This window comes from Gossypium arboreum, chromosome 8, assembly GCF_025698485.1.
Source record: "Gossypium arboreum isolate Shixiya-1 chromosome 8, ASM2569848v2, whole genome shotgun sequence".
NCBI lineage: Eukaryota > Viridiplantae > Streptophyta > Magnoliopsida > Malvales > Malvaceae > Gossypium > Gossypium arboreum.
Genome location: NC_069077.1, coordinates 1591779 through 1611465, shown reverse-complemented (window position 1 = coordinate 1611465; position 19687 = coordinate 1591779). Strand labels below are relative to the sequence as shown.

The 19687-nt window shown below is 29.8% G+C and overlaps 2 protein-coding genes across 3 annotated transcripts; both read right to left on the bottom strand.

Moving 5' to 3' along the window:
- Positions 1-329: 329 nt before the first annotated feature.
- LOC108467764 (uncharacterized) lies at positions 330-4052 on the bottom strand. 2 transcript variants are annotated; one of them, XM_053018383.1, is made up of 6 exons: positions 3867-4052; positions 3739-3765; positions 3555-3617; positions 2497-2596; positions 2370-2415; positions 330-2286 (listed from the first exon to the last, which is right to left on the bottom strand). In XM_053018383.1, the coding sequence occupies exons 1-6, from the start codon at positions 3906-3908 to the stop codon at positions 2277-2279; spliced, it is 288 nt and encodes a 95-aa protein (XP_052874343.1). In that variant the 5' UTR covers positions 3909-4052; the 3' UTR covers positions 330-2276. The 2 variants fall into 2 exon arrangements, with proteins under 2 accessions (XP_052874343.1, XP_017624010.1); XM_017768521.2 differs by having other exon boundaries at positions 2497-2575; positions 3867-4044.
- A 1200-nt stretch (positions 4053-5252) lies between these two features.
- LOC108468142 (diacylglycerol kinase 7) lies at positions 5253-11243 on the bottom strand. Its single transcript, XM_017769007.2, has 12 exons — positions 10770-11243; positions 10309-10428; positions 9798-9935; positions 9625-9710; positions 9321-9408; positions 8762-8837; positions 8266-8348; positions 8081-8151; positions 7440-7517; positions 7143-7230; positions 6372-6488; positions 5253-5680 (listed from the first exon to the last, which is right to left on the bottom strand). Exons 1-12 carry the CDS (start codon positions 11118-11120, stop codon positions 5522-5524), a joined length of 1455 nt encoding a protein of 484 aa, XP_017624496.1. The 5' UTR covers positions 11121-11243; the 3' UTR covers positions 5253-5521.
- Between the last annotated feature and the right edge of the window lie 8444 nt (positions 11244-19687).

Sequence of the window (19687 nt, the reverse complement as noted above, 5' to 3'; positions counted from 1 at the left end):
TTATTATTCACTGCAAATTCAGAACAAAGGCAAATATATAATCCTAATTTATTAATTAGGATATGCTTTTAAGTTTAATAATATATAAAAAGAATTTTAGCATATTCAAATTTAAATTTTTACAAATTAAATATTCAAAAATTGTTCTGTTTGCTAATTTGAATATCCCACAAATACAATCTTTAATTCAATTCAAATTTATACAGTAATACTCGTATAATTTGCGGATGATAAACAAATAACAAAATAATCTTTTTTTAAATCTCGTTTATTTCAGGTTATATTATAGTTATTATTTTTAAATAAGAGGTTGGTATCATGTGATAATGTTATGTCCGAAAAGAAGATGTGCTAGCATTACTGAATATAAGGGTCCATTTACAGAAACTGTCTGAAAGCAATAGATAGATAACACAGAGAAAGGTGAATGAGATACGACCACAAATGCCTTTCAATTTCTACTAAAAATGTCATCATTGGATTCCTCCTAGGGAGAGTTAATCATTGCATGCCCTTGATTACATCACTGATTTTTCAAACTCAATTATATTAATAATCAACCAATTATAAAAAATTATAAAATAATCACACATTATCAAATTCTACTCTTAGGACAGTCAGTCCTATAATCTTTCATAAGTTGAAAATTCAGTACTTGTGTACTTTAGGTAGCAGTTAAATATATTTAATTAAATTACACTATCAGTCATGTAATACCCATAAAATTATAAATTTAATTCACATTCTCTGACTGCATTCTTAAATCAATATATTTCTTGAATTTTCAATTTTTAATTTTAATGTTCGTTAAATCTATTAATTGATTTTCTATAAGTGATAGAAAAAATAATAAGTTAAACATATGCAACAATATGTTTGACAAATTAAATTTTACTGAATAACAAAATATACTTAATGATTAGCATTTATTTGGTTAAGACTACAATTTTCAAATACTAGAATTCCATGTACTTAAAATAATCAAATTAAAATACAAGGACTAAATACACAACTTTCTAATAACAAAATTTCACCTTTCTTTTTTATAACTATGAAAAATTACAAAATGATCAATCAAATATTCAATTTTTTTTTTTGTTTTGATCACCCAACTATCTTGAATTTTCAAGTGTTTCTATTTTAATATTAGCCAAGTGATTTAAAAAAATAAAAACAAAATTGAATAATTTAGTGATCATTTGTAACTTTTCATAGTTAAGTGATAAAAAAATACTAATGGTCGAATGACCATTAGTGTAGTTTACCCCCAATCTCTGATTTTTAACCGGTTTCGAGAAGTTCGTCAAAGATCAATTCAACCCTAATGTACAAAGGGATATACCAACTGATTTCCGATCCAGACAACCAATCTAGTTCGTATTTGAGTTTCTCCCAAGACACTTTAGATTCTTTTCTTTTTTTGTAAGATCACTAGACGACCAAAGATGCATTAGATTGGTAATGGCTACAACTATGCTATACCCTAAACCCGAAGCCCAAAAGCAACTTAATAGTCAAATAGTTTCTAGTTAGGGTCATTTTCAACTTCCGAGTTATATTAACTACAATCAAATAGACTTTTTAGGTTCAAGACAATCTAACATCATAGCAACACTTAGATCATGACTAAAGCCAAATTGACACAAACGAAATCATTGACGAATTCGACAATAAGGTTCGAAAACTTAGGAGGATAATGCTTCTTGGATTTGAGTGAGAGACTCAAGTACAGGATACTAGGTATGGTCTGGTTTTTCCAAGTTTTTCTATGTATTTTGAGGATTCCTAGAAGTCATATCCCCAAATCCATGGATCATATACGAGTATCAAACATTTTATACTTGAAGAAAAACAAACGAAGAGTAGGAGTAACATAATTAACATGTACTCGTAGTTAGCTAGATCTTCTGAATAAATGACGAGGCCAATACGTACCAGAAATAAATGAAATCCAAAACCGAACAGCAGCACATGCATGGTTAACGAAAACGAGAAGAATGCAGGCTACAGATCGTAAATAAGGGTTTTTTATGCCGACTTAATCAGAAATCTTATAATGCAGATCAAAGAGCAGAATCATACATGTCAAATCATTAGATAATCTAAGCAAAAGCATCAGTAAACTGTCTGAAATACTAGAAGCACCTCCTAGAAGGTGAATGTCCTAACACGAAGGCATGTTTTTAAAGATAGTACGATATAGTCATAGTAGATTGACCTATACGATGACAAGAAGATTTTGCATTCACGAGTCCAAATAACTGCTGGATCTACAATCATTTTCCACTGTAGAAATTAACAAAAAAATGTGAGTGTGAGAGTGTCGAGTGTGAGAGAAAGAGACACGGAGTTTATTTCGATTCACTTACCTATTCATCATAAGAGTAATGTTGTCTCCTTTAAGAAGAATCCTTCCTGGAAAAAAAATAAACGAACAAATAAGATGATATGCATAAAACAAGGGACGAGAACAACAATAAGAGTAAGATAATTCACCTAATGACTTTCGGCTTTTCTTCTTGACGTTAACTTCTTCAGCATCATCCAGAACCAAATTCATGTACTCGTCAAAACCCTGCAAAATGCCGAATAGGGCCTGTAAGATGAAATGAGCTTTTAGTCATAAAATTCTTTAAAAAGAGATTTTAAGACATGACTGAAATCCCTTGAATAGATGCCTGTTTCCTTTCCCAAGCTGTACAATGGGCCAAAATTTGCACTTCATGCCTCATTCCTTGTAACAATATAAACTTGCCGAATAATAGAGCTAAATATTCTTAGTTCCTACAGATTTTATTCATTAAAACGGACCAAAGGAACTGCTGTTTTTTTGCCTTCATTGTTACAATAGCAACAGTCTAAATAAACACTCAATGGTTGTCAACTAATGCGACCTGAGAATGTTCTCGATTATCGAGAAAAAGCAAAGAAAACCCCAAATCTCATCAACAAAAAATATGTACAAATCAGAGCAAGGAATGGAAAACCATAACATCTTCGCATTAATACCAAATTACACACAAATAACATAACCCGGTGAGAATCATGCAAAACCACCAAAAAAAAAAAACCTACATTCTAACTATTTGAAACAAGGTTAACAAATAACACAGTTCTTACCAATTCGCTGGTCCAACAAGTCCGATCAGTTCAATTAATTAAATCATTAAAAAGTTCATAAAAAAATAAAAAATAAAAAATAAAAATAAAAATTAGGTTCAAATGCCTGGTTCAACCAGTCTGTACTGGTTCCCAAGTCAACTGGTTCAATGACGTTCTCAGGAAGGCTACCCTGGATGGTTCCCTGCCTAACCAGTCCGACCGGTCAGTCGGGTCCAGTTTCAAAAAAACTTAAATCTCAGGGTATAAGCTAAGACTAAACACCAAAGAGGACACTCCGACTAAAGCATATAACTCGATCTTAAATACGAGTTCGAATCCTCAAGTATAAGCTTAGACCAAACACCTGACAAAACTCAATTTTAAAAAAATTAAAATATTTACCAAATAAGTAGAAAAAAACTTAATTTAAAGGAAATAATACACAAACTTACAATGATTCGGCCTTCAATCCTCAAATCTTTCTGTTCGAAAAGCCAAATCTGAATGCGAGCTTTCTGGACAATTCCAAATCGAAAAAATATAATTAAAAAAAAACAGTACAATAATTCATTAACAAACAAGCAAAACCCAGAAAAGTAAATTCAAGCGAATTAAGAATGAAAAATAGAGACTTACACTTTGGAGAAACCTGAAGATCAGGTTCTGTTACAGCACAAAAAAAAAAACCCAGAAAAAACGAGTAAGAAAAAAAAAATTAAAAAGGGGAAAAAATGAAATCAGGAAATAATGAAAGATGTACATACGATGGGTTGGGTCATAATCCTCTGTACTTTGGTGCTCGCCATGGCTGTGAAAATCTCGACCGCTCTTTTTTTCCCCCTCTTTTTCGAAAGGTTTTAAACAGATAAAAAATGAGCTCTTAAAACCCTAAATTGAAATAGAAGAGCTCATTTTAAAGGAGGACCAAAAGCCAGCCGGGTCCGACGCTTTTTTAAAGGCTAAACTACACCAGGGTCACTGATCTATTAGTAAATTTACGTTTTGGTCACTCAATTTCAAAAACTTATAAAATGGTTATTTATCTATTCAAAAGTTTTCATTTAAATCATTTGGATGTTAAAATAAGTGTTGTATAGCCTTCTTTATATGCACCGCCTGTACCAATTGAAGTTTTCTTTCCACTTCTCTTTTATAGTTCAATTTTTTTTTATGAAAGAGTTTTGAATGTCATGAATTTGTAAATTAAAATTCAAATAGCTTTTTTCTCTTACCTCTTACACTAACCGTTAGATAGACTTGGATTGAAGAATGTTCTTCTACTCGTTTATGGGTATTGTTCCAGTATATTGATCGTCAAATCATCGCTTGAAGCTCACTAGTCAATTTTTTTTAAATCTTTACAGTCTAATGACTTAAATAAAAACTTTTGAATAATTCAGTGATATTTTTAACTTTTGAAGTTGAGTGACCAAAATATAAACTTAATAATATTTAATATTTGCATTTGCATTTTGAAAAATTAAAAAAAAATATGAGCATTTTTTAAAAGGAGTAGACATATATTTCTTTAATTTAAAAACTAAGCAATCCTTTTTTATTTTTTTAGTAATTAAATTAAAGAATATCACACTAATCAAAGAAAATGAATCATTTATAAATATGTAAATGATAAATATAATATTAAAAGGGATAATGATAAAAAATCTTATTTTAATAAAATTATCAATGTAGCACTTCTACTTTCAATTTATCCAATTTGGTATCTGTACTTTTATTTTGTTTATCATTATGATACCTGTACTTTTATTTTGTTTATCATTATGATACCTATTTGTAACGGTATAAAACTCAAACATTATTTGGTACGTGTCCTAATCATGAGGTGCCATATTGCATTGCGATAAGAGAGGAAAATTTAAACAATAAAAAAGAGAAACTTAAAAATTTTATTTTTCTTCAAAATTAACCTATTTCTCTAAATATAAGAAAAATCGACCTAAAACCCTTACTATTTTCTATATTACTAATTTATCCTATTTTTTGGTATTAAAAATAGAAGGGAAAATCTTTTGACCAGTTGAACTTTTCTCTAACTGGCAATGCCACATGGCAGATTATGATTAGACCACATGTCAAAAATCTCAATAATTAACACCGTTAAAAGGAAATACCAAATTGATACACAGAAGTTAAATTTCAAGTATCAAATTGGACATTTTGAAAATAGAAGAAAATATTGTTAAAATACATCCCTTTTAAAAAAAAAAATAGAACATGGCGTATTCTATGAATAAAGTTCACCAATTAGCTCCTATTCACTAGGGGGTAAGAGAACAATAATTTACAACACTTCGGTGATGATGCTGCCAACAAAAGTCTTAACCACTACTTCGTTATATAGTCGGCTAACCGTAATGATTTACAAAATACGAGAGAAAGAAAAGGGATTAGCCCAATGTCACTCTCCATTGACCATTACTGACGGAAATGGCACCTTTTTAATTTCCACAATGGTGGAATACTCTTTACTCATGGGTTGTTTCCATGGCTCCCCATCCATTTGCAAAAATGCATCTCTCCAATCTCCACCACTCAACTCCAATCGAATCGATGATGCCTGGAAAAAATTGAAATCCGTAAAAGAAGTTATCAGTTTACCACGTTTTCCAAATAACTCGATTATTTATGCTCAACTCAATTCAGCTTGTTCGATAACTCGAGTTAGGCTCAACAATTACTAAGCTGAATTCAAGTATCTTGTAAGTAGGGGCATCTCTCACCCTATGAGTGTGTAAGGTATTTTCAAGGAACTATCCATCTTCTTGCAAAATACAACATTTAGTCCCTGAACTTGGAATTTTTTTTTAATTTGGTCCTTGAACTTTTTTTTTTGTCTACATCAGTCCTAGACAACTTTTCCTAGTTTAAGTGCATTTGATGATGTTACACTCTAAGATTGTGTAAAAGGAATGACATGACACAATCTAAAAGTGGCATGTCATCACATGGACCAAAACTGGAAAAAGTTGTCAAGTTCTAAGATTAATGCGAACCAAAAAAACAGGTTCAGGGACCAAGTTGGGAAAACAGCCAAGTTCAAGGACTAAATTTTGCTTTATCCCAATAAAGTTTTAGTAATTAGTAGTAGGCTTTCTCAACAATGGAAACAACTTTTTCAAAGGCAAATGGTATATATATACCTATTTTTAGGCCAAGGAAAAAATTTTCAGTCCATCCTAATCTTGTACTTCTACAATATAATTTTTTAACTACATTCAGCTCGTTACGATGAAAACTTCGTACATTACCTGTGCGATATGTTTTGCAGATATGAGCTCAACCATTACAAACGATGCATGCCATCCTTGCTTTAAGCCAAAAATTTCTAGTATACCATCATCAACATGGGCCTCGACAAAGCCTCTCTGAAAAATAATTGAAGGCAACTATTATTAGATTATGATTTTGATCAAGCTTCTCAATAAAAGCTTAAAATTAAACCGAAAAGACCGAGTAACTTGATTATGATTTTGATCAAGCTTCTCAGTAAAAGCTTAAAATTAAACCGAAAAGACCGAGTAACTTGCAACTCGCTACCAGCCTAGAAATCATAACTCAGAACATTGATATTATACCATAAGCATAGACCACAAAGTTGAAATAATTAAATATAATCAATAAAGCATGCACAGTGTTGAATGAAAAACATAGCAGTATCATCTTTCGAATGTTTTTTGGTTAAACCGACAAAAGTTCAGCATTTGATAGGGGTGAGTGTCTGATATAAGTATGTGACATGGATATGCTCTTCTTTTTAATGTTTGTCCATATATTTGGAAGATAATACTGACATGGATGTCCAAATGTGTCACACACATATCAAATATGAGCATTTTAGGGAAAATGAAGAGTCCGTATAATATACACATTCATCGCTCGGCTTTTTAAATCTAAATCCAACCATCAAATATAAGCAAACAGTTCGAGTATACCCAAAAAGTGCAGAAGGGGGGAGAGAGATTGTACTATGAACACTATACAAAGACTATTACTAAGCAATCTGAAGAGATTTACCATACCTTTTTCAAGTAATCGGGCTTTAGATTACCCCATGGATTTCGCCCACTTCCATAACTATGAAGATTTAAAGCAACAATGGCCCTCACACTAAAAGAAAATAACATAATATTAGAGGGTGTCATGCAGAAGGTTATATAAAATAAATATTTATAGATATTGTAGGTAAACAGTAAGGTTAAATAAAAATTGAGAAGATGAACAGTTGATAAGTAAACACAATGACAGTAAAAAAAGAGATGAATACAGCAATTAGGATGCTTATGCATAACAAGATAAAATTGATACTTGAAATGTACCTTCTAGGGATTTCGATCGGCTCCCATTTTGAGGAGTTCTTCCTTTTAATGTGGATACTTAAAATGTTATTGAGTCCCCTGCATTTAAAACATCTTAAAATTATATTTACTTCAAAACGAAGAATGTTGACTGCAAAACACCATTAACAAGAAAGAGAGATTTTTTCATGGATTCATAGATTATTTTTTGCCAGGTAAACAAAAGATATATTAAAAAACTTGTTGGTGTGACTGAACAAGCATTTGAAAAGCACATGCATTAGAACAGCGGTAATGTTTTATTACTATTAACATGCACAAAAAAGACATTCGTAAGCAAAGCAAGGTGCATTTATAATACAAATTATAAAACATACATATATTGTCAAATTCCAAGTAAAAATAGAGGAAAACTTCATGGAGTAATGTCAATTAGGCACTCATCACCTTTCAAACTAATGTATCTAAGCATCAAAAGCTTATGTTAGGTAAATACACTTTTTAGCCTTGCCTTCGGCACCAAGAATGCCTTAGCTACACTTTCTCCAGATGATTCAAGCATTAGCTTGAGTGATATTACATTCAAAACATTGTTACTTCGAAAATGGAATTTGTCCATCATTAAATAAGATGGAAACTAAACAACTATCATAATGTCTAACCTTAAACTTGGATCACTCATGCAAGGTGTGAGAAACCAACCCTGACTGCAACTGTAACCGGAGTAAATAATCTACCACAAAAGATGGACCAATTATAATATAATATTAGTTTCAGCAAAGCAAACCATTGAATTGGGCATGTATATTTGTTAGATGGCAATATAACCACTTAGCACAACAAATACCTTATTTGAAATAGGACCTTGTGCAAGGTAAGGTTTCTCATTACGTAAATGATGAAATCCATAAGCCACTTGCGCATCCATTCCTGAATTAAATGAAAACATAAAAATTCTTACGAACCAAATATGGTTGTAATAGTAATAAAAAAAGCACCATAAGCAAGAATGTGCACAGATTTGTTCCTAGGAAGACAACTCTGCTCATATTTGTGTGGACTTACTAGAACCTTTATGCAATTGTAAGAGGAAAATAGTATTTAGATGATTTAAAAGTTATTTTAATAAAGCAAAGGAATCTTTACAAAAGTTTGATCATCTACAGACTCTATTACAAATTTGGTTCAGAATGCTACTACTCTATTCTGTTTCTCTTGAATAAAATAGCAGCTACTCTATTCTGGTTCTAAGAAGAAAACATATGCAGCTACCCACCAAGTGAATTCCGAGATGCATGAAATTAGAAGAATCGAGATCCTGAAGTTAAACTGGGATACTATACCTATGCTAAAGTAATTATAGAAAACTCCTTCGTAGCAGTTTACTTTGTCTGGAACACGCCCTTCAATCTTCAAATTCTGCAGTCACAGACAAGATTTTTCTCACTTAAATTTGAAATTCCACATCATAAGATCATCAAATCACGATTAGAAGAAATCTCGATTTTTTAATTAAAGAAAAGAACACTAATGCGTCATGTCTAAGTAATCAGATGGTAAACCACAACAATACTTAGAAAGAAACAGTACAATATCTTAATCTATTACCTAGAAGGTACTCTGTTTTTAGGAACTTGTCTATAATATAATCTCAATAAAAAGAAAGTCAAACACATTTTTACATAATTACCTTACTGCAAGTTATTCTCAGCTTATAAATGGTGAATTCCAATAATCCCAAATTAAGTAACCTAATGGTCAAAGTTTATAAACTAGAGTAGATAAAACTTTATTAACCCTCAAAAGACTCAATAAAGCTTGAATGTTCACTTGTTCAAAACTAGCCACACAGTAGAAGTTGATTGCATAAAACAGAGGATTTAGAGCAGAGAAATTCACTACCTGATCAACATCACACACTTCGGTAGTCTTCAAAGAATGGGGAGGATCAACAACTTCTCCGCCAGGCATTTGCACCACAACATGCCAACTGCATCAAAGAAACAATTATTGATATAACATAACCAAAAAGTAGGATTTATACAACAATGATGTCTTATGCAAACCCATGTTTCAATTTCAAGAAACTAATACATACAGTGAGTCCTCAACAAAGGATTATAAACTAATAAAACAAAAGGCAATCACCCAAAAAACATCAGTATGCCGCCCCATAAGCAAAAGATAGTACTAAATGTCTAGTTACCTATCTAAATGGCAAATTCGACCGTTAGTAGCTCTTTGCAAAGCTCTCTTAATAGCTGATCTCCGGGCAAAAGGAAATGAACCTCCCTGCAGTGCACATTCAGAGCATGAGGAACAAAGAAAAGAAAACAGTAGACAACATCAAATTTGAAATTTATAAAGGGGTTAACTTACCCAACCGAAACTTCTAGCTAAGTCATTGCCAGTACCAAGAGGAATAATAGCTACAGGAGGAACCGGAAACTGATCCTTTTCATGAAGCACTCCAAGACATCCAAGCACCCAACCAACTGTACCATCACCACCAGCAACCTGCCCAAACATCCAGAGTCTTAAACCATCAGTTTGGAATATTGGGTTTAAGTTAATTTTGTAATTTGTTCTAAACTTTGTAAAAATTGCTAAAAGAAAAAATCACCGTTGATCTAATATCAAAAACCATGAATGTAATAAAACACCAACTCTAGGAGTTCTGCATAAAAGTAAAATCATGTACTTATATTTCTTACAGAAAAGTTATATTTTTAAATTTTACACTTCAAAAAAAATTTATTATCTTGTAAATCTAAACTATAACCTTTTTAACTCTTTCAGAAGTTATATATGTGTGTGTATATATATATATATATAGCCAACATACTGAAGACAAGTTATAGAAAAAGGTTGGTAGAAAGTAGAAACATACCACAACCCTGATGTTCTTCCTTGTCTCTTTGGCACAATTGTCTTTTTCAGCCCACTTTTCAAGGCAACCCAATCCATAACGTACAAATTCATCCGGTTTCACATTATGGAGGTCAAATACCTACATTTCCAAATTAAAAATTCATCAACAAACGGTTAAAGTAACGTGGAGGCCCCTACTAGAATCCCTACTAGAATCAGATTGTATTTTGCTCCCTGTGGATAAATCAAAGAGCAAATTGCTCCTCCTCTTAAAAATTCCATTGTACGTTTGCTGACTTACTCATGGCATGCGACATGCCACTTTCTGTTTATTCCGTCCGCCATGTGAATTTTTAACAATACAAATATATGAAATTTTTGTATCAATTTGCTCTTTGAGGGACTATTTTACCTCAATCAACATATAAAACCAAGGCTACCACAAATTCAAATATACATAAGGAAATTGAAAAGTATTACCTGTTCTTGGCTAATCATATGCTGGAGACGGTCTTGAAGGACGGAACCATTCCGGCCGCCGCTTTTAGGGTTAATAAAAACGACGACAGGATTTTCACAACAAGGATCATCTTCGGAGCCGCTCGTTTGAAAATGCTGGTCACCGGCGTCGACGTCTTTTTTCTTAATACAATCAAGCATAGCCAAGCGTAGATATAGAGGCATCGCCAGCCTCAGAACATCTTCCTTCTCAGCCCTAAAACCGGTAAAACTCGAAAAACCGCAACCTTTCAACGATGATTCCCTCATCGTGGAACGTGAACCGGTCCGTGATGCCGTCGAAGAATCTCCTTCCGACGACGGCTTAGCCATTATTTATTTTTCAAAAAAAAAAATTTCTTGTAATTGTCCAAAATTTGTAAAGTAAAAGGTGTATATGAAAATGTTTATATAAATATAGATTGAGTGCCAGGGAAGAAGGATGAGGTTTTGAATTTTGTTTTTTATGAAGTTGTTTTTGTTTTTTTTTTTTTTTGAAAATGGAAAAGCTGTATATAAGATATGAAAAGGTATAATAGTAAATTTAGTCCCTAATGTTCATCTATTTTATTATCTTGCTTTAATTTTTTTTTCTTCATTTTGGCCATAATCCTTTACACTTTAGTCAATTTTATTTTTTTAGTGAAAACCTGATTGAACTATTAAACTTTCACATAATTATAAATTTAGTTCTTAGTGTTTACTCATTTTATCATTTTGTTCTTTTTTTTTTGTCATTTTAATCTTGGAACTTCAAAATTTGTCAAATTGTGTTGTTTCCGAAAGAAAAGCTAGCTAAACTGATAAAATTTTAACAGCATTGATGTTGTACTTTACGTGGCAATCGATGTATACTTCATAAAAATTCAAAAAAAAATTAAAATCAACAATGGTTCATAAAGTTTTTTTTTAATATAAATATTCATGTCAACAATGAAGTGCATGTAGATTGTCATGCACAATGCTATTAAAATTTTAACACTTCAGTTAGCTTTTTCATCCGAAACAAAGCAATTTGACTAATTTTTAAGGTTTAAGGCCAATGTGATAAAAAAAATTAGGACAAAATGTCCAAATAAATGTTATGGGCTAAATTTATGGTATTGATATGGCGACAGATGTGGCAGTCTACCTATACTCCATTATAATTTACATGTTGATTACCACACTAGTTATCACGGCAATGCCACACAAAAAGTAATTTGACTAAAATTTGAAAGTTTAAAATTAAAATATCAAAAAATTAGGACTAAAATGACAATTAAAGTGAATGTTAGAAGTTAAATTTATGATTATGCTAAAATAAAATAATACTAATTAATTGTAATTATTTTTGGTCAAATTTCTAAAAAGTCCCTACATTTATAATTTTAGTAGATTTTATCTCATTGTTAGAATTTGATGCATTTACTCTCTTTACTCTTTAAAATGTATATTCTCAATCTTTAAAAAAAAAAAACCTTCTCCAATTGTATAAAGTATTAACGACCGTACACCACGTCATCACATCATTTGGTGAAATTATTGTGAAATAAGAAAAAACCTAATTGCTTGAAAATACACATTTCAAAAACTAAAGGACTAGAAATTATAGGGACTAAATCCATTAAAAACATATAGTTCAAGGGCCTTATTAAAAAAAATTGACCATTATCTTTTAATGGTAAGATATTAAAATTCTTAGTTAGGCTTGTTTCGTTTGTTTCAGTGTGGTGTCGTTGGAGGGGCGGAGGAAAGGGAAATGCCCTTCTGGGTATTGATAAATTACAAAACTGCCATCTACGATATTTAAAGCCAAATTGGAAAATTATTGAAAGCTTTGACTTTGGTTTTTTCCATCAAGCAGCTCATTTATGACTATGATTGACTTGGATTTTCTAGAAATGAAATATCGATTGACTTGGATTTTCTAGAAATGAAATATCGATTGACTTGGATTTTCTAGAAATGAAATATCGAAAACATAATTAAAATATTAGGGTTAATATAATCCGAATATTTTTCCTAAATTTAAGATTTCATCCATCTACTTTTTATTTTTAAAAATTTAGTCCTCTATTTTTCAGATTTTAAAATTCAGATAAAACCGTTAATATTGTTAAGATTATTTTATTAAATTCAAGTTCATTACAACGTTATTTTTTAATTACATTGCTATTATGTGAGCTTTTTATTTCAAAATACCACACCAACAAATTTAACAATATTAATAATTAGACTTAAATTTTAAATTTTAAAAAGTAGAGAGACTAAATTTTAAAAATAAAAATATAATAACTATATTTTAAATTTGTGAAGAGTATAGAGACTTATGCCATATTTTAACCATATAAATTTTTGCTCTTGAATTTGACAATTATGTCTATTTTTTGTAATGAAAAATTATACAAGTATCAAAGTTGACGTAATTGTTAAATGATTAAAATATGTCATAAATTTTATATTTTTCTAAAATTTAAAATTTAGCCTATATATTTTATTTTCTAGAATTTAATCCTTTTATTTTTAAAATGTAAAATGTAAAATTGTTAAAAATAAAAAGTAAAGTTTTAAATTTTGAAAAATACATGAATTTATGAGATATTTTCAACATAACCCGAAATATTAGTATAAAAGTGAGATTAGTGGATAACAATTAGCAAAGGGAGTAATGTACAGCAAATGGCGAACAGTGAGATGAAACTAGCGAATGAGATGCATAGATTCTTCTTCTACAGTTGCATGTGCGTTACATGAGATTCCTTCTCCCACTCCTAAAGCTTGGAATCATTGTTCTTCAAGTTCAAACATGGCATCGCGTGAATACTTTGAGATAAAAATGTTTTAAAAGATTACTTGCACACGATATCCTATTACGATTGGATGTTTAAAGTATCAATATTATATGTTTTTTCGTCAATTTAAGTGTTAAAATGTTAGTTCGAATCACGTATATTTATAAATTGGTCTATATATTTGAAGTATATTCTACATTAGATTTGAATTGATATTTAATGTTTAAGTATGACTAAACTAATGGAAAGATATGAATAATATAATACTAACGAAGAGAATATGGTAGAGAGAAGTGCCTATTCATTTGTGATAGTTGGAGAGCCCATGTAATGAGGAGAGGGATGGTGTGCTAAGGTTTCTATGTAAGGTTTTTAGAGGAGACGATCGTTGGTATCCCGAGCACTCCGCAGTACAGTGCCCTGTACACCTGGAGTGTATTGTGTGATCCTGCTTTGACATATTCATCTTCAGGGTCGTATGAGACAGTTACATTTGAGCGGTCCTAGCCAGTAGGTGGTTCATAGCAAGTGTTTCTATGTTGATTCGGGTAGGGTTTGCAAAGGGTCATCTAAGGACCATTCTACGCACAAATGGTTGTGTTTGGACTATTTCTCGTGGGGGCTTGTATGCAGATTGTTTCTAGTGGAAAATTGTCCTCAGATTACCTAACAACTTACCACATGTTGTACAATGGTGAGGATATAACAATACTAATACGTTTAAAACTCATTTAGACTATTTTGAAGATTGAAGATCAATATCATAGTTTGATGACGTCTGGAGCAAATAAATCTATTTTAAAATGTATATAAATAGTTTACAATTTTTTATAATATAAATTATTATATTAAAATTTAAATAAATTCTAAAATAATTAAAGCAATACAATAAATAAATAAGGGTTGATATAATTTTTTGCTTCTAACTTAGTAACTAGGTCCACTTTGATACTTGCATTTTCTTTTTGTTTATTTTAATATTTGAAATTGGCAGATAAGTCTATTTTGGTATCTGAATTTGGATTTCGTCAAAATTTGATTACGCAAAACTCTAATATTATGCTATGTCATCATCAAAATTTTATAAATATATATTAACTTTTAACTAATGATGTGATATAATTTTAAAGTGCAATGTCATCAAACTTTTTCATTTTCCAAGTTTAGGTGCCAATATAGATATGATTGTCAAATATAGGTGCTAAAATGGACCTAGTTATAAAGTTCATGGATAAAATATTTTATTAACTCGATAAATAAATATAGGATTAATGGTATAAAAGACCCTCAAACAAAATTGAAAAAATCAATTAAACTCCTACGACTTTTTTACACCCAATCGAGTTCTTAAAACTAACAAAAATAAACCACTTAACCAATATTGACTGTTATAATATTCAAGTGCCAGCAAAAAATTAAAAAAAATTCAATTTTTTTTTGTGTGAAAAAACTAAAATAAGCAAAAGATTACATAACCATATTCATAAATAACAACTTTCCTATTATGATTTTTATTTTTTATAAATTGAAGACGACTTGTTGTTGGTTCTAGTTTAAGGGTAATTAAGGAAACCGAATGGCGGGCGTTGGAGGGAAGGTGGGTCCACGCGCTAAATGACCGTTGATTCCGTTTCTGGAGCACCAGAGAATTTGTTTTAAACTTTTTATTAACATATCCAAAATGTCGGCTTGGTTTTTTGTTTCTAGAAACATAATTGGAATTTCCACTGCTGTTTTCTTTGGCATTTTTCTGCGCTGGCCATGTGACGGAATTCTTTTATATATTTTCTATTTATTTTGGCTTTTTCTAAAATCAAAATAGAATGTTGACAATTCCTCCAATTTGCATAAACAATTTTTATAAATATAAATTCATTTAATTTTTAAAAATTATAAAATAGTCATTAAATTATTTAAAATTTTTATTTAAATTATCGAGTTATTAAAGTATTTTTATATAAAAATAGTTCGCTAGTAAGTTCCAAGAGAAGATTCTACGATTTTGATAGACTATATAATTTATGAATTTTAAATCAAAATTCTATTATTTTGGGGGCAAAGTATAATTTTACTATTACTAATTTAAATATTATAAATTATAAAGTGACCAAAATAGAAAACTTCTATTTTAAAAACTTTTATTTTAAGGGTTGGCTCTCCACCCTTGATTAGTATGCATTAACAAGTAGAGAAAGAATACTTTAGTTTTAAGTTGATCTAACAATTAGTGTCGGAGATCGAAGAATAAAATTACTTGGATTTTGGTTAACAAATTTGTGAAGTTCAAAGTTGTTTCATTAAAAAAAAATTGTAAAATTGAAGGGGATGTGAGCTTTTGATTGATGCAATCGACGTGAACAAAAAATGTCACAAAATAGATCATACAACAATGATTTATCAACTCAATAGCTTAAATGAAAACTTCTGAATAGTTTTAGTGGCTACTTTTATAACTTTTTGAAGTTGAATGACCAAAACATAAATTTACTAATAGTTGAATCCCATTTGAAGTAGTTTAAAAAAACACAACCAAACGGCATGATTGAAGCTAGATGTAGGAGACAAAAGGGCGAATATATCTGAGAAATTCTGTATTATAAAGATTAAATCGAATTAATCTCTCAATTAGTAAATGGATTAATTTAGTTATTTTATTATTAAAAAGTATCAAATAAGGTCAAATTAGAATAGAGTTGATATCTGTTGTTTAAAAAATATCATTTATTATTTAATAAAGTTAATATTGTTAAAGTTTTTATGGTTCTATAAATAAAAATCTTTTGTTTGAAATTAAACTGTAGTCGAATCGTAAATGTTAACCATGTTACTCTTTAGACTTATTTGATTCTTTTTAATAGTATAAAGACTAATTCAGTCATTTAAAAATAGAGGGACTAATTTGATTCATATCTTCTAATATAAGGACCTCATACGTATTTTAACCACTAGAAAAGTGGGTTGTTTGCTTCGTAATCATTCTTTGTTAGGACACCTTAAGTCAACTTTGGGTGACACAAAAAATAAATAAATTCATTTTATCCTATAAACTGACACCCATAAATTGCTGTATACAAAAAAACCACTATAAAATGGGTCCATTAAAAAAAACAGTGGGTTGCTACGTAGTTGTCAATGTCAAATTTGACATCACAAATGTTTTGTTTTTAAATTTATTTAATATTAATTTCGTTATAAGTTTTTATAATATCTCTTTTTTTTATATTATATTAAGAATTATTTACAATTATTCTTCAACCTTTAAATAGGAGGATAATGTACTTCAACGCGCTCGAAATCACGTCCTCCTTCATTGACAATAATATCAATATCAATCTAATTAAGATTCAATCGAATTATGATAGTTATTAGTGAATCAATTTATATATATTGGGGAAGGTGAATCGCAAATGTGCAGCACGTTGGACAAAAAGCTCAACATGTTTTGTTAAAGAGTTTTTAATAGGAGTTTTTGGTGCAATTAGGTTATTTTGGTGTAATACGATTCGTTTTAGATAATATCAATCTATAATATTGTCGATACAATAGCGTGAGAAGGTGGTTCATTCTAAAAACGGAGAGGAGAGCCGTGAATAGAGAATGAAGTGATTAAGGAATTGCAATAGGTCAAAGAAGTTCTTGCAAGAAGAGGAAGCTAGAAGAAGAGTCCCTTGCTATAGAGTCGAGCAATGTGCATATGAGGTCGACTTTTCTAATCATGTGTCATCATTTGATAGACAAATATGTTATTCAATTATCTCTTTATTAGGTCGACAATGTGACCTAATGTGATTAGATCGAGATTAGAGGTAAATCTAAGCGAGGAAAGGTAAGAGCCTTAGGGCCCCAAAATGAAAAAAATTCAATCTTGTCCTTTTATAAATAAATAACCTATAAATTAATATATAGTACAATTGCACTTTGGTACTCAAAATGAAAAAATTTCAATTCAATCCTCTTATAAATAAAGAAATTATAAATTAATATATAACAAAGTTGCACTTTAGCTCTCTTAAAAATTAAAAAAATTTATCTTACCCTTCAAAAATTATGAAATTATAAATTAATATATGATAAACTTATATTTTATTTATAAAAAATTATAATTAAATTTCGACCTCGAAAAAGAATTGACATTAACATCTTTTTTATTATTCAAATTAGTATAAAATTCTTGAACCGTTTTTAATATTAAAAGCATACTACTAATGTAAAATGACTCGGCGATAAAAATTCGATGATGTTTAGATAAAATTTTGATCTTAAATTTTTTTAGATGAAAAAATTAACATTAAAAGAATTTATCGAATGATACAATTCCATTTATTTCAAATTTAATCGGGAGCTTATGTTAAATATAAAGACACCAAAAAATATTGACATATTATTTGCATTAAATCTGCTGGCCTTAACCTAACCTACAAGCTCAAGAAATTAGCTAACTTAGGTGGACATGGGCAAAGCCTACCATGACCACAACTTAGCCCACCACAAATTGTATGTATTTCTTCTTTCTTTCTTTTAACTCTTTTTATGCTTTTTCCATAAATATTTATTAAATTAAGTATTAAAATTTTTTGAATTAATTAAAATTAAGGATAAAAATTATATGAAATTAAATTAAAATAATTAAATTTTAAACATAATAAACTAATCAAAACTGGATTGAAACCTAAAAGAATAAATAAAATAGTTGAATAAAAAAAATCCATCAAAATAGTTGAATCATGTCACTAGTATTTAATTCAAGTTAGGTTTAGAGTTCAATCTATCTGTTTATAACATCTTTCTTTTTTAATTTGTAATATGTTGATATAAATTTTGGATTAAGAATTTGGGGATGATTTATTCTAAATAAGTGAAGAGTCGTAATATCAAATGATTTCAAAAGTATGGTGAAAAGGGGGAAAAGCTGCGAACTTCTCTAAGAAGATGAGTTCGTCATGGTGCTTACAAGATTCCAAAATATAGAGATTCTTCGGTAGGAAAAGAAAATGGAAAAAACAAGAGAGAGAAAATCCTCTTCTATTTTCTTTAGTCCTTTTAGTAGCGACGAAGCTAGAAATTTCTTTTAGGGGCCAAGATTAAATTATATTATTTAAAGAAAATCAACGTATAATTTTATCATTTTATTAACATATTATTTCATAAATTTTAAAAAGATTATAAATAAATTTTACCATTTTAAGGGTCATAGTACAACTTAACCATTATATTAACTTAAAAATTTTACAGGAATTAAATTTTTTTACCATTTTAGGAGAGGGGACAAGGCTTGTGTCTGCCCCCTTAGTACCGTCCTTGGCTTTGAGGTTAAGTAAAATGATTTTTTGTGGGACTTCTGCAATAATAACCTATTATGTATAACGCGAATGTAGAGTACTTAAGATTTAGAGTCAAATTAGTATTGTTTTTCAGAAGTATTTTTGGGCTAAAAAATACGTTTAAGCAAAAGTTTAAATTTTCTGCTTCTATTTTTTTATCAAAATACTTTTGAAAAGCTTAAAACATATTGTTTAACAATATTTTTATCTTAAAAGTATTTTTTATTTTAAATGTGTTTATAAAAAGTAATGGTAAACTGACCTTTACAAATATTTATATACAACATAACGTGATCGCTTAGTAAAAAAAAACACCATCAAAATAATGATAATATTAATTAAAAAATATGATTCCCCTTATGATATTTCATGTAATTCATGTGAATAGCCTCATTTTCATCACAGTTTTGACACATGAATACGACCCATACTTCCAAATGCAGCCTCAAATATTTTCAAAGGTACTTAATTTTAAGTCATAACATTTCAATTTTATTTAGGTTTGAGACAATGACTCATCTCATGCATGAAAACCAAATCTGCATTTATGATTTGTAATTGAAATTTGGAAGTGGACTATACTCGTATTGGTAGGCCCTTCATAAATTTTATGAATTGTAATTATGTAATATGGTTAACCCTCAATTCATTTGAAAAGAATATCTATATATATATAACCACACTCAATTCTTTTTTTTTTAAAATTAAAATATGATTTAGTGTATAAAAATTGATTCGTTTGGAACTTTATGTATTAGCTTGATGGTTAGGGTGTTTGCCGTTTTAAATGTGACCTGGGTTCAAA

Excerpts from the sequence above, each read along its gene's own strand:
- LOC108468142 (XM_017769007.2), bottom strand. The coding sequence starts at position 11,120 with ATGGCTAAGCCGTCGTCGGAAGGAGATTCTTCGACGGCATCACGGACC. Across the intron at positions 9,936-10,308 it reads GGAAGAACATCAGGGTTGTG|GTTGCTGGTGGTGATGGTAC; the intron begins GTATGTTTCTAC and ends ATGTTTGGGCAG. Across the intron at positions 8,838-9,320 it reads AAGTGTGTGATGTTGATCAG|AATTTGAAGATTGAAGGGCG; the intron begins GTAGTGAATTTC and ends CTGTGACTGCAG.
- LOC108467764 (XM_053018383.1), bottom strand. The coding sequence starts at position 3,908 with ATGGCGAGCACCAAAGTACAGAGGATTATGACCCAACCCATC. Across the intron at positions 3,618-3,738 it reads TCTTCAGGTTTCTCCAAAGT|AAAGCTCGCATTCAGATTTG; the intron begins GTAAGTCTCTAT and ends GGAATTGTCCAG. Across the intron at positions 2,416-2,496 it reads GAAAAGCCGAAAGTCATTAG|GAAGGATTCTTCTTAAAGGA; the intron begins GTGAATTATCTT and ends TTTTTTTTCCAG.